The sequence below is a fragment of the Clarias gariepinus genome, chromosome 23 (genome assembly GCF_024256425.1).
Source record: "Clarias gariepinus isolate MV-2021 ecotype Netherlands chromosome 23, CGAR_prim_01v2, whole genome shotgun sequence".
Lineage (NCBI taxonomy): Eukaryota > Metazoa > Chordata > Actinopteri > Siluriformes > Clariidae > Clarias > Clarias gariepinus.
In genome coordinates this window covers 4,556,343-4,571,974 of record NC_071122.1, presented here as the reverse complement: position 1 = coordinate 4,571,974, position 15,632 = coordinate 4,556,343, and the positions used below count along the sequence as shown (strand labels likewise).

At 40.1% G+C, this 15,632-nt stretch overlaps 1 protein-coding gene across 5 annotated transcripts in view; it reads left to right on the top strand.

The window, feature by feature from the left end:
- The window catches only part of kcnab2a (potassium voltage-gated channel subfamily A regulatory beta subunit 2a), a 106,042-nt gene that overhangs the window by 60,132 nt on the left and 30,278 nt on the right, over positions 1–15,632 (top strand). The window contains exon 1 of one of the 5 annotated variants that reach the window (XM_053483497.1): positions 7,827–8,380. The exons of the other annotated variants lie outside the window; for them this stretch is intronic. Coding sequence (XP_053339472.1) covers positions 8,172–8,380 — 209 coding nt within the window. The 5' untranslated portion in view covers positions 7,827–8,171. Of the gene's footprint in view, positions 1–7,826; positions 8,381–15,632 lie in introns of those variants that run through there. 5 annotated transcript variants of the gene reach the window in all.

Below are 15,632 nucleotides of genomic sequence, written 5' to 3'. Positions count from 1 at the left end.
TGTAAGAGAAAGTTCCCTCAAGTAGTAATGCATTCTGAATGGTCAAAGCCTCTCGAGACTAAATCTTTTTTTATAATGAAGTTTGCCATTCCGCACACCTGGTGATGTCTCCTCAGTCATCTGATTATCAGTGTTAAACTACATGTAACTGTTTATATTGTAGAAAAATATAAATAACAAAATAAAATGTATTAAATATACACACAGCAACATTTTTTAAACATTTTTTACTTGCTTTATTTACTCATCAGAAATGCAGGTGGAAAAGCCTCAAAACAGGTGGGGAATGCCTTATAATGGGGCGTTTCCTGTGTCTGCGTTTTGATTGGCTCAGAAAATGGGCTCCCACCAAGGGAAAGTAATCAGGAGTTGTTCATTTACGGCTTCTATCACTGTGTGTGTGGTGTGTATGAAAACGGATTAAAACTAAAAGAAAATAATGTGACTGAAAGAAAGATCTGAGTTGTAATTGTTTTTTCTTTCTCTCTTTCCTGTTTTTTTTTTTTTCTTTCTTCAATGTATGCTTTACCTTCTGTAGTCTTATTTAGGACATTTAAGCCTTATATGCAGTTCTGAGGTAACTTTCTCATTGACCGGAGTTCCTCTGTGATTTAATCAATCAATCTGTTTCAATCAGTTTTTATCCTCTGAGAAAATGACCAGCCGTATGTTCACAAAACCTGTTCAGACACACCAAACATCCTAAGATTGTTGTCTTCATGCTCCCAGGTGCTGCACTGGAATGCAGATTATTCTTATTAAAATGTAATTACTGTTTTAACTCTGTTGCAGCCCTGTTTGTCCAGCAGGCTTTTAAAGGTCTTCATGTAGATTGTTCTACTCTTTGCGTTGCTCTGTTCATCTTCAGTCTAATCACGTTTGTGGAAGACTTGCTCTCATCCTATAGATCTCGGGTTCTGGAGCCAAGTGCTCCTAAACAAAGATGTATAGATGTATAGATTTTGGCCACAACTATACTTTTGGCCATGTATAGTTGTGGCCAAAAGTTTTGAGAATGACATAAATATTGGAAATTGGAAAAGTTGCTGCTTAAGTTTTTATAATAGCAATTTGCATATACTCCAGAATGTTATGAAGAGTGATCAGATGAATTGCATAGTCCTTCTTTGCCATGAAAATTGCCTTAATCCCAAAAAAACCTTTGACATTTCATTGCTGTCATTAAAGGACCTGCTGAGATCATTTCAGTAATCGTCTTGTTAACTCAGGTGAGAATGTTGACGAGCACAAGGCTGGAGATCATTATGTCAGGCTGATTGGGTTAGAATGGCAGACTTGACATGTTAAAAGGAGGGTGATGCTTAAAATCATTGTTCTTCCATTGTTAATGATGTGCAGCCATCATTGCGTTGCATAAAAATGGCTTCATAGGCAAGGATATTATGGCTACTAAGATTGCACCTAAATCAACAATTTATAGGATCATCAAGAACTTCAAGGAAAGAGGTTCAATTCTTGTTCAGAAGGCTTCAGGGCCTCCAAGAAAGTCCAGCAAGTGTCAGGATCGTCTCCTAAAGAGGTTTCAGCTGTGGGATCGGAGTGCCACCAGTGCAGAGCTTGCTCAGGAATGGCAGCAGGCAGGTGTGAGCACATCTGCACCGGAGAAGAGAAGGTGAGCGCTACCATCAGTCCTGTGTCATGCCAACAGTAAAGCATCCTGAGACCATTCATGTGTGGGGTTGCTTCTTATCCAAGGGAGTGGGCTCACTCACAATTTTGCCCAAAAACACAGCCATGAATAAAGAATGGTACCAAAACACCCTCCAACAGCAACTTCTTCCAACAATCCAACAACAGTTTGGTAAAGAACAATGCATTTTCCAGCACGATGGAGCACCGTGCCATAAGGCAAAAGTAATAACTAAGTGGCTCGGGTACCAAAACGTTGAAATTTTGGGTCCATGGCCTGGAAACTCCCCAGATCTTAATCTCATTGAGAACTTGTGGACAATCCTCAAGAGGCGGGTGGACAAACAAAAACCCACTAATTCTGACAAACTCCAAGAAGTGATTATGAAAGAATGGGTTGCTATCAGTCAGGATTTGGCCCAGAAGTCGATTGAGGGCCCTGTCGAATTGCAGAGGTCCTGAAAAAGAAGGGCCTACACTGCAAATACTGACTCTTTGCATAAATGTCATGTAATTGTCGGTAAAAGCCTTTGAAACGCAGGAAGTGCTTGTAATTATATTTCAGTAGATCACCGAAACAACTGAAGCAAAGATCTAAAAGCAGTTTATCAGCAAACTTTGTGAAAACTAATATTTGTGTAATTCTCAAAACTTTTGGCCACGACTGTACAGTAGATGGATATATTCGTGAGAGAATATTGTGCTGCAGTAAGTGGCTCTTTTGTAGATTGACTTCCTGTGCAGCTTGCTATTCCCCTTCAGGGTGGTACCTTGTTTGTTAACTTATTTTTTTGGAGAGGGATTTAAGTGGTGGTGGGAGACCAGCAAGAGGTCACACACTCTAGTAGTTAGCTGATTGCTTTTAGGCCAGTCATGTCTTCGCTGAGTGTCTCATAAGAAGTTAACTTCAAAAAGAGAGAAGACACTTTGGTGAGGGAAGAACTGTTTATAGCGAACATAAAGCACAGTTTCCACTCTCCATTCCTCTGAATTCACAAATCCCGATGACTCTTGGGTAGTTGTGTGGTACAGTAAGATCATGACTCACCCATAGCGATTCACAGTTTCCCAGCACAGGCTGGGAGGAAAAAATTTTCGCTTTATATAACTTGTACTTGTTGCCTACCGTGTGTTTTACACAGGCCTGTCCATGCCTCTTTGTGGGCAGTTGTAGCCACCCAGGGGGCCAGAAAATCCTACAGAGATCTATAGCAGGGCCACAAATCATTATGGCTGCACCACCAGTACTGTAGTTCATGTTAAAATTGGTACCGTACACAAGCAAATGAACATTGAGATTAAGTCTAAGCATTTCATGTAATGTAAAAAAAAATACTGCGAAATAGTGTCTCAAGTTTTACTTTTTATACGTGTGTGTTTTAGGAAAATTAGCAGTTTTGTTTTATGCTATAAATTCCTGAAATAATTTCTCCCAAATTTTAAATAAAAATATTATTATTAAGAGCACTTATTTAAAGATAATGACAAAACATGAAGCATTGTCAAACATCTGTTCAGAAAACAATCCATGGAGTTTCATCAGAGCAGAAGAAAGCAAATGTTCTTCCAGTATACCCTTGTATGTGGCCTGATTCGTGCATCACTAACAAAGACACATCTGCTTCTTCCAGCATTGTACTCCCAGATCATTACTGATCCTCTTCCACTTTTCATAGGTGGTGCAAAACACTGTGTCTTATACTGTAGCTCTCTCCAGGTATCTCCCTGTCTCAGCATAAGATGACAAAGTGAAGCCCAAGGCTGAACATTATACTCACTGGCCTTACTTCATGTCTCTACAGTCCAGTACCTGTGATCTTTGGCAAACCTTATCTTGACTCCACCTCTAGGAGCCTTTTTCGACTGTCCTGAGTGTGCACTTCACGTGCGTCCTCCCAATCGAGTTAGTTTGTGGTCACTGCAGTCAGTAGAGATTGGTTCTCACACTCTTTTCTCCAGTGTCTGCTGCTTGACTATCTCCTTGCGTACTAACATATTTGAAATCTAATTCAATTCAATTTTATTTGTATAGCGCTTTCTAAGCAACCTTGCGCTTGCTGTATCTCTGAGCCAGTAAAGCGAGGATTGAACCCTTCTTTTCTTTACTCAGAATGCCTTCAAGTTTAAGGTACTACTAGCAATGTTTTGCCATCCAGCTGGTCACATTGCAAGAGGAGCATGTTGATCACAGCAGTGGCTTTTACACTTTTAAGATTTGATTTGAGAAAAATGTGCAGGGGTTCTCACTTCTTTCTAGAGTGGTATATGAATCCCAACTGCACCGTGGTATCGGTTATTGCAGATCACTTTTGTTGGGGTCCACAGACTCTCACAGCGTGCCCTCGAGTAATTTAGAAGTCATGGTCGTTTTTCGTGGCCTCTAAATCATCAGCTTTCCTGTGTCTTAACATGGTGCCATGGCTCTGCTTTTAGTGCTCTGTAGCTGATGTCAGATTCCTAGCGTTTTTGTAACGAAAATCAAAGTGGGAATTGGGTTTAAATGGAAACAGGAATCATGGCTGTTTCATGGACATTCAACATTATTATATATCATTTTAAATCGTTATCAAGTACAACATGTCATTCATTTATCATTGAGTAAGGGTACACACTTGGTCACATAAGCCCTATTCGGATGGGACTAGTTTTCCAAACGACGTTTGAGGTAGAATTTTTTTTCGGACAACATCTGTCATTTAATGTATGCATTCGGCCGGACTAACATCTCCCGAGGTAGTAGTGTCTGTGTTTTACATGTGGGCGTTGCACAAGACCACATGTCCAGGTTGCGTGGATTCTACATCTATTATTGATGCCAAACTTGAATACCGGCACGCTAGAGATACTGTTGTACGATAGTTTACGTTGACCAAAACACAAAAGAAAACACGCTTTGGAAAAAAAAAAATTCGTCAAATCACAGACATTTGCATTGGGACGGGATTAGATTCCTCAGAGGACCTCAGAGTTTGCTGAAAAACAGTAGGTAATTTGCTCTGGAATTTTTACAGAGGTCGTGTGAGAGAAAGACGGACATGGCGGAATCGGGCGGGATTAAAATTACAAAGTACGTCTGTGAAACAGAAATTTCTCTAACGACCCCCTGTAAAAATAGTCCCGTCCGAATAGGGTATACACAGCCATGCACAGTATGATATGCGGGCACCGTCTGAGAGCTAAAATAAACAAAGATAGACAATTCAAGTAGAAAAGTAAAATATGAAATTACAGAAAATTATACAAATATAGAGGTCTGAAACATATAATCCATGTGCAAATGTGCGTAGATGTTTGTCGATTTTCAATTTTGTAATTAGGTTTAAAATTCCCATAAAATATCTCTGATAAAGTATTTACATTAAAACTAACCCATAGGATTTAAACAATGTGCTATCCTTCGTAGATCTTAGTCTCATGTGTTGATCAGAGCTGTGATTAAAGATTTGAGTGGGACGTGGAAGTGTTTTAAACTAGGCCACATGCAGTCTTTTTGAGTTTGGGAACAGCTGATGATGTAATGCCTATAATGTGATGTAATGATAATGTAATGATTTAAATCTTTTTATTCTCCTGTAGGGTAAGAATGAAAAAGTAACAGTAATTTACAACAAAGTGTTATCGCCTGCTCTAAGTGTATGTGAGAATCAGTTGAAGCTCTTGGTAGCATGTTGATAACTGTATTGTTTGTAATTGTATTGTTTGATTACAAAGTAAATTTGGTAATACGTTTTATCAATTATCCATATACTATACTGTACAGAGAACTGTACAGTATATGGATAATTGATGAAACGTATTACCAAATTTACTTTGAACTCTTGTTAGCAGCACACAGTGTACACAAATCATTTAATGGTTTTGGGAAAGGAAAAGACTCTGATCAGCTCAAGCCCCCATCTGCTCATCATATCCCATCCATATGGACGCCTTCAGATCACAGCATGTTCTTGGCGCAAATAATCATTTGTTTGTGTGATTTCTGGCTTCCTTGAGGTACACGATGAGATTCAGTTTTTATAAAATTGTAGCATTTTAAAGTGATCAGTGTACTTTAAAATACAGGCTCCACCCTTGTGTGTGAGAGGAGAGACTAAAGCACCGGTACAGCCTCCTGTTAGAAATGCATCATGCAGCAGGAATCGCTTTATTCTGAGTCGCTCAGGCAGGAAGTGACGTCGATGCGAGGATGGACATGATCACTGATGTGTCTGAGACAAGAGGATCTCTCTTTTTTTACTATGGCACAGAATTAACCTGATGGTTTAGCAAAAAGAAACTTCATCGCTCTCATCGTGTTTATTCCACAGCTCGGAGTAAACACTCTGATTTTAATATTCACTCCATTTACACGAGTGTGTTAAACAGCTGCGAGTGGAGCAGCTGTCACTTCAGCATGATTAACACCATTTGCATAATGGCTTTTTGTCACATCCATGTGTGTTTATTTATTTATATTCTTGTGATTATCTTAAATGCAATCTGGCATTCAGGTAAAAAAGCATGTCCCCGGTCACTGTCATTTAATTACATACAGAGAGCTGGAGAAGATTTTATAAATCATCTGTGGCTGGTTATTGATCCGGCTCAGCCTCTAGTCCGAGAGCCACTTCTTATTTCTGTTTTAATCGATCAACGTCTGTCGCATCACCAACAGAAAAATGAAAATCGACAGGAAGGCGGCCGCGTGGTTCTGGTCACTGATCATGCTTTAAGATCACATCCTTCAGACAGCTGCATCACTGTGCCGGCCGTCTCTAACGCGCTTCAGTGTGACCACGAGCACGTGTGATTTCATCACAGATGCTTTATTGAAGTCCAGAGATGAAAGAGATTTTTCATTTTTATTTTTAATAAGGCGCACCGATAGCTCTGTGAGACATGACGATGTTTCAGTAGTTATCATGAGGATGTGCGATTGTGTTGTCATGGCTCCCAGTCTTCTTGAGTTACTAGGGTGTCATGTTTCTGACCTGTGTGTGTGTGTATGTTTTGCAAGAAATCAAATCACCTACACCTGGCCAAAAAAAGGAATGTGTTACTCATAAATGAAATATCATGTGACTTTTAACATGTTACAAAAAAAATCCAATCTAGAAAACATTTTTGTTTGAGTCACAGTAAACTTAACATTCTTATTCTTCTGATTTTCTGATCTAATCATCATTCCTTGTATATAAATAAATATATATATTTAACATTTTAAAAGATCTACTGTAATTTGGAGGCAGTATGGCGATGCATAGATCTGTTTCACATCATTTACGCCTCTCTGCTTTTAAACATTTAAACACACCCTTCCACAGCAACACCTACGCGCGCACGCACGCACAGTGATAAAACTCACTTAAAGATGAGACCTGCTGCCGTTCAAACTCTCATCGCTCATGTTACTTTGACATCGCAGGCTGAACTCGGGGTATTTAGGAGACCGTTCATGAGGTGGGGGTGTGTGTGTGTGCGCGCACGTCTCTTCTTAGTAAGGAGGAGCAGGAGCAGCATCTTGGCGTGTTAATCTGATCCTGTTCTCTATTTATGGAGCATCACTTTAACCTGACACTGATATTTATAGATTCAGCTTCTATAGCATTAACTCTTTTCTTTCCTTCTCTCTCTCTCTCTCTCTCTCTCTCCCTCTCTTTCAAACATATACACTCACACAGAGTATAAGCAGGCATTTCACACTGCAGTGGTGTGATGCTCTTGCCGAGGAAGAAGAGATGAGTTACGTACAAGCGGTTTAACAGAGCTGCTTACATTCTGTTACTTTTTTAATAAAGAGCACATTCAGGGGAAAAACTCTTATTCTTTTTTTTTTTTTTTTTTTTGCTGAGTTTAACTTTTCTAGTTGTTTACACAAAACACACGGGCTTTTCATCCCTCTTTTTTGCTTCATCCCACCCCCTCCTCTCTCTATCTCAGGTCTCCCTGCTGCAGCACGTTACCCCCCCCCTCGCTTTCTCGCTTTCTCTCTCGCGCGCTGTCTTTCTTACACTCTCACGCACACTCTGCCACTCCGTTTCTTGCTGTAACTTAAATCACATCTCAGGAGCAGATACTTATCTGGAAAGGCAATTACAGCCTAAGGACTATGTAATTAATATTAGCGTTTTTTGTCAAATTATTTGTTTGATTCTTTTTAAATCTGAGCTAGTGATAGCTGGAATTAGACTGTGAAGACTGCTCCGCCGCTAAACAAGGAATGTGCGAAAACGGCGCAGCTCATTTCGTTCATTGAACCAGAAACCGAGTTGTAGGAGTTTGTGTCGGGGTTTGTGCGTGCGTGTGTCTGTGTGAGTGAGAGATCGAAGCTTTGTGCCACGATGAGATGAGTAAAGACGAAGACAGGTTCACGTGTAACGTGAGGATTCATGTGAGATCAGCGCTCCAGCCGTCTCCTACACACTCAGAACCGAGATACAGAAGAAGCAGCGTCTTTTGTTCGATTTTGCACTAAAGTGTGTGTGTAAGAGAGAAGGAGAAATTTTGGCTGGTTGTGATCTCTCTGCGTGAACCGGGTCAGGATGCAGGTGTCGTTCGTGTGCACGGACCACCGCTCGATGAGCCGCAGCACAGACGAGCGTCTGAACCGGCAGAACGCCAGCAGCCCAAACGCCGGCACGCGCAGCAAGTTCAGAGCCGTTGCCATGGTGGCGCGCAGTCTCGGGCAGCTGTCAGTTCAGAGCGTGCCATCCTCCAGTGACCAGAGCATGAGGACCGGCATGAAGTATAGGTAGGACCAGAGTTACACTCACACGCAGTTACTATCATCATCATCATCATCATTATTATTATTATAAATGATGACGTATCAGTACTTAGTGGAGATAAAGGGAGAGAACCTGTTGAGCCAGTATGTCAGTTTCACAGTATATACAGAGAAGAAAAAAAAATAAAAGTGAGTGTTAAACTCAACTAAAACTAAGCCAGGTGAGAGAACTTTTAAATATGGCAAATTCATGTATAAAGGATTGATTTATCCCAACGGCTGGCGCATTACAGTAATTCTGTATGCCTCATCTCGTTACTCGAGCTCGACGATGCGATTAGCAGCCTGGGGATTTCAGTCTCTGAAACACGATCGTGCAACAGCGATTTAGTAAAAACACAGCGGGGGGTGGGGGGCAGAAAGACCAATTCGTTATAGTACACTTTTTTTAATTACTGCAATCTTTGGTTTCTTGGTGAAGCGTACTTTTATGTAATTGATGCATCAATATTGTCTCGTTATACAAATTGTCTGCGTCTGTGTGTGATGAGAGAGAGAGAGAGAGAGAGAGAGTTAAAGCAGAGTTATTTAACAGGCAAGATGTTTTCTGTGCCATTTCTTTCTGTACAATACATAAATATAATATACACAATATAATAACAATGAGAGACCCGAGCTCTTAGTTAGCCTGCTCTTCGTCGTTAGCTCAGCATCAGAATGTTGATCCGTCCCCAAAACCAAATCCTGTAACCTGTGTTTAACTTTCTATAACTTCTGTCCTGTTTAATAAAGACTTATACTGTTTATTATACAATAAAGACGACAGTTTTTTTGGCTTCTGCTGCGTAAGGCCACGATGTCTCTCAGGGATGCGATTCAAGATACTCGCAAGGAAAATGGCTCAGCCATGAGCAGTTACTCACTTTATGCGTGTTTGTGTTACTAAATCCTTTTGCTGTTTGGCAATCACACACACACACAGACACGTCACGTATAGTGAACATGAAGCTGGATAGGATTTAGTCGAGCTCTGTGCTTGAGGCTTAAACAAGTGCTCTTCATTTGCGAATTAACTTATCAGTAAAATGTTCATTGGAGCATTCGCACTCCAGACGTGTGTGTATGTGCACACAAACATTCTTTCTGCACTGAGAGGATTTTCATGTCCTCTCTTTGGCTGCTGAGTGTGTAAACGTCCATATGAGAAGCGACTGATGTGATTCTCGAACGATCGGCTTGTCAATGAGACGCTGTGATTTTCTGCACGAGTTACGTCATCATGCTTACAACCTTCACTTACACATGGATTAGTTCCAATGACATGAATAAAACAAGTCATTAAAGTAAGTATGATGTAGAGCAAAGTAATGGCACCCTATAAAATGAGGAGTTGGGATTGTGTGTGTGTGTCTAAAGGCACATTATGGATTTGAGGGGCAAAGATAAAGAATGTCATTTCTGACATACAGGGATACTATTGGGATTAACTGTTATGCATCATCACCACAGCAAATAGGAGAGCTTATAGGGCACTGTTTTTCTGCACTGAAATGAACCCCTTTAGGGCACTTTTATTATGTTTCCCCATAAGAAAAGAGCACTTTAAATGTCATTTCATCATAGGGGCAAAAATCTCTGACCCACCAGAATGGGCATCATGGAGGGGTATGAGCCGTCAGCAAGTCTTATGCAGCAGCGCTTTAGTTTGGTTTATTACTAAAACATCTACACATACTGTGATGGCTTATTAATAATTAGAATTTTAAACGAAATACAATAATTCTTAATATTTTAAAAATGAAAACTTCTACTAATGTTATCAGTTAGTCACAGACATTTAAATTGTAAATCTGAAAGTTATTAAGTGTGTAAATGTGCAGTTCCCAGGGGCAGACTTTTCTATGTTAATCTCTGCCAAGAACAACCATAACACAACACCACACTTCTTACGATGCACGTGTTATTCTGTTTATTTTTATTTATATTATCGTCCAAAAACTGTAGATGCTGGGTTTTTGTTTTTATTGTTGTTGTCGTCATTGTCCCCAAACAAGTTTGGAAACTGTTTCTTGTTTACTGGCTCGCAAAAGAAAGTGACAAAAGCTAGGAAGAGAAGTGCATGCCTTTGAAAAGTTGGGTTGCTTAGCAACAAGACGGACCTGTCCTGTTGTCTCGCTAAAGACAGTACCACTTTAAGTTCCCAACAAGTTAGCAAAGTTAGCAGAGCTAAGCTCTTATGTAAGCTTGTGTTAAAGTATTGAGCACGCCAAGAGCAATCGCTTCAGAAACACGTACAAAATGGACAGAGTGTCGTGTTCTTGTTATGTTTATATCTGAGTGAGTGGGTGTGTAACAAATTATTAATCACTTTAAGGTTTGCAAGACATATTTATTGAATTCTGTATTGATAATTATAATGATAACTTGAAATTAATTTCATGAGCAGTTAGTCAGTTAGTAAGCTAATTAGGAGTTAGCTTTTTTTCCCAACTCTGTGGGAATATATATATTTTTTAATTTGCTAATAAATGATGTAATAAAATTGTTAGTAATCATTTCATTTGCCACTTCATTAAGTATGAAACATTTTATTAGGTACACCTTGCTAGTACTGGTTTGGACCCCTATGGCCTCCAACGCTTTAATTCTTCATGGCATAGATTCAACAAATCATTCCTTAGACATTTAGGTCCATACTGACACCGTAGTGTCACGCAGACTGTACATCAGGGGTCGGCAATTAAGTTTGGCCTCGGGCCAGATTTTTTCCAAGCCATTACATGGTGGGCCACGACCAAAACATTGGCTAATTTATTGAATTAATAGGGGAGGACGAATGGTAGGCGCTCGTAAAATGACAGAACCGAGATCCGAGATAAACTGACACATCTAAGATGAGATCATCGTGCTAATTACGATCCGGCTAGGTTGGTTCTTCGAGCACACCTGTTGTTGATGATTAGTATGGCTGGATTGAGTTGTCTACTCACTGATCACAAGCCCTGCTATTGGTTGACGAAATGGAAAAAGAGCGGCTCCATTTTTTTTTGTAACACGTGTTATGCGCAGAAATGCCCCCTGCCATGGATTGCATATTCATGACAAACCCCTGAAAAATAAATGTGCAAGATGCAAGGATATATGCAAGATACTTTTCTTTTCCCACGTGAGTCAGTGCGCGTGAGTCGTGCTCTTTAACCAATCAGATGTGACCTCACCATTTCAACCAATCATAACCCACCAGGAGCGCAGGCTAAATCCTGTTTACATGAAATAAACCTGCTTCCGAGCAGGTTCAAGCTTACGGATAGGTTGCTACGACAGCAAATACAAGAAGCTCATCAAAGAACGAAACAATCCAAGATCAGGACAAATCCACAACAATCAAATCCAGCTAACTGAGTAAGAGACAGACGAAGAACGGACCCCTGGGTGCTCGCAAAGCACAACAAGACGTCATTTGTTTTTGCATGTTGAGCGTTCGCTCTGCACCTCGCTGATGTGCTTATTCACCTTCGTATCCAGATATAACAAATAAGAATTTAGATCGATTGCAATATTTCTGTTCTGAAAAATGAGGTTTCCAAACAAAGAGCTTTTTTTGAGACTGTCAGTCCGATTTTTAAAAAAAATATCATTTATTTATTTTCATTATCTAGTTTAAACAATCACGGGCCAGATGTTTTTGCTTGCGGGCCACATGTGGCCCGGGGGCCGCTAATTGCCGACCCATGCTGTACATGATGCGAATCTTGCATGTGTGAATGTGGCATTTAAACCATGTTCAACTGATACTAAGTTGCCCAAAGTGTGGCAAGAAAATCTCCCAGACACCATCACACCTCCAGCACCAGCCTGAACTGCTCATACAAGCAGCGATGGATCAGTGCTTTCTTGTTTACTAAAAATTCTGACTCTAGCGTCTGAATATCGCCAGCCAACATTTTTCCAATCTTCCGTTGTCTACTTTTTGTGAGTCCATGTGAACTGTAGCCTCAATTTCCTGAGCGACACTCTTGTCGCTCTTGGTCTTGTCCAGCTGTAGCACATCTGCCTCAAGGTTCGATGTGTTTTGTGTTCAGAGTTCCTCTTCAAAATAAATGTGGGTGTATCGAGACGTTATTTGAGTTACTTGTCCATCAGCTCAGATCAGCCTGGCCGTTCTCCTTTGAGCTCTAGTAGACCAGCAGTTTAGGAATATACGCAAACCAGACCATCTGGCACCAACAATCACACCTCAAAGTACTTGATATTCAGCAGATTGTATTGACCATGTCTATACTGCTAAATGCATCGAGTTGCTGCCGTGTGATGGCTGATTAGATGTATGCAAATGTTAGTACACCCGTTGGCCAAGTGTTGAGTTTTCAAGCGAAAACTAGTAAACACATTAGTTTTAGCAAACTGTTTTTTAAATTCGTTCTTTCCTTCGGGAAATGTTTGTGCAGTTACTTCATATGTTTGTTTTTGAGTCTGGTTTCTGTCAACGTTTCTCCCTCGTGTCATCTTGTAGTTCTTCCTTACTGCCGTCGCCTCCGGCTTGCTCATTAGGAATAAACATTTATTTTTAATTGTATCTAGAATTTTTATTTGTGTGAAGATGCTTTTGACAATGTTTATAGTTAGAAGCAATATACAAAAAAAAATCTGCATTCCTGATACGAACATCCTGTCATATAAAATCTCACCATTAAATAATGCTTTACCCTTAATGCATTTGGAGCCAACCCTTGGGTGCTTTTGATTACCATCACTATGACCATCACCCTATTTGAGCTTGTGGAACATACCTTTTTAAATACCGTTATAATGTTCATCTTATATTATTATTATTTTGTAATAAGTCATTCACATCTGCTACGGAAGCATAAGTGAGTTCAGGCGCTCATGTCGGGATGTTTAAGTTTATTTTTTGTAGGTTTCAATTTATCCCAAAGCTTGGGGTTAAGTTCAGTCGGGGCTCTCTATGCAGGACCTTTGAGTTCTTCCCCTCCAACTTTAAAACCTTAAGACACCTATGTTCTCTCTCACAGGAGCATCATCATGCAGAAACTTGGTTAAACTCAAACTGTGTTTTGTGCATCCAACACTTTGCAGACGCATTGCTTAGTGGGTTACTATATATATGTAATTCAATAATGTGGTAGATTTCTCATCTGCCATGCAGAAGACCCAGGTTCGATGCCCAAACCCCAGCCACCGTTGAGTCAGGATGGGCGTAAAACCTGTGCACGTTGTTGTGCAAATCAGATGAACAACAATTTGATTATATTAGTAATTATTCTCCGAGCCTCGGGATGAAAAATCTGTTAAATTACTAGGAAATGAGGTGAGGAGTGGCGCTGTCTCCGGTGTGAGTGAGTGTCATAGAGAGAAGTCTGTCACCACACTCGGGTTGAGTAATACATTGTAACATCTTTCGAAAGAAAAGCGCAACCATTTCCGGCTAATGTTGTATCTAATGACAAGGTGTGTCTTTATCATTTATATCTACTTCACGTCACATCACAAATCAAACTCTTGTCATCATGTCACATCATGAGGTGATGATGCAAGTTGAAACATGATTTTATGTAAAGTAATCCATTAGGACAGACCTTCACTTAATCACCTGCTGCAGTAAAGCGCGTAAGAATACCAGCAGATCCCGCTGTTTCCTGCATTCACTGCTAATTTGTGTAACGTTTTGACAAGCCGACTGTAATGAGGTGGTAGAATTTCTCCTTGGACCTCTGGACAGCTGGTCCGATGGGAAGGAAGAGGAAGACAAACACAGTGTCTGGTATTTTAAATATGTATTCCTTCAAATGGTAATAGAAGGAGGTTTCTGCTTACCCCCAAATGCTGCTCTGCTTCCAGTTATTACCCCAAACGATTCTCATACTAATTATTACCCCAATTTTATTTATTATTAATTTACTATTTATTACCTATATTTATTTGTATTATACAGGATGGCATTTCGTTTCCATTCCACACCTTCCACAACTTCTTTGTTTGTCAGAATGGTTTTAATGCTAATGGCTCTTACGATATTTTGCCGTCACTCCCACTGACATTAAATGAATTAGACTTGCGATTTAACAAACACTTCCGCTTAACCAACATGATGGTGTGTTAAATCAACAGTAAGAGTGTGCTAGAGTCTAGCGATTTATAGCTTGCCTCTCCCCTGCCAGTTGTGAGAGCGTGCCACTGAGATTTAACAACCGACTTAAATTCCTTACACTCTGAAGGCCAATTTCAGTTCAGTACTTAAATATTTCAGAAGTGTCAATATCTACTATCCGAGCCTTTAATCCATGCTTCCGGGTCCTAGGGAAGGTTTATAAGGTACAGCAGCAGTAATTTGACCTTGAGATTTTATCTGCTTTCATACACCTCCCTGCCACAGGAGTGCTTAAATAAATACAGAATAAAGAGAAATTAGAAATAAACCAAGCTTCTTCATTTGGACATAATATACTGTATTTTGTTGCAAATACGGTTACTTGAACTTTTGCCCCTTCAAAGGATCATCAAACTCCGCACAAGCTAACAGAGGACTGGATGGTTCCTCAGACCATTTAGGAACCAATACTTGGCAACATACAGTGCATCCAGACCCATACAGCCGTGGGAACTAGAAACAATGGTGTTTTGGGGTAAGAACTAGAAACAGAATGGTGTTTTGGGGTAATACAAAGAAATATAAGTGATAGTGTTTAAATAAAAAAGCTCCTATATTGTGCTCTTCTGGCTTCAGCACGAGTGTGTGTTGGTGTGCGTGCTGGTGAACACGGTGAGGTGATAGTAGACTGTAAGTGTTAATGAGTAGGCGTGTGGAGATGTTACAGTACTCGTGCTGTACACTATTCCTGTTCCAGCTTTAATACTCCTACATGAAATATGGCTCCATGGATGCTGAAGAGCAAATACACATGGCACACTGCCATAAAGCTTAGTGAAACGAACCCATCCCACACACACACCTCCATTTTAGCAGCTGTGTGTGTGTGTCTTACAGGCTTATCTATGTGTGTGTTTTATTGGACAGAATATATTTCTCTGAAAATAGACCGTTAGTCATCTCTGCTCTAATTTTGAATTACTGCAATAGACTAGTTAATTTTGTTTGAGTGCTCTGCGTAGCAATGATCTCCCAGTGCCGTCTGTAATATTAGTAACCTGCTCCAACGTGTGTTAATTATCACCACTGAATCATTGATGAATTACCTGATCTTATTAAAACAAGGTCATTGTGTGTGTGTGTGTGTGTGTGTGTGTGTGTGTGTGT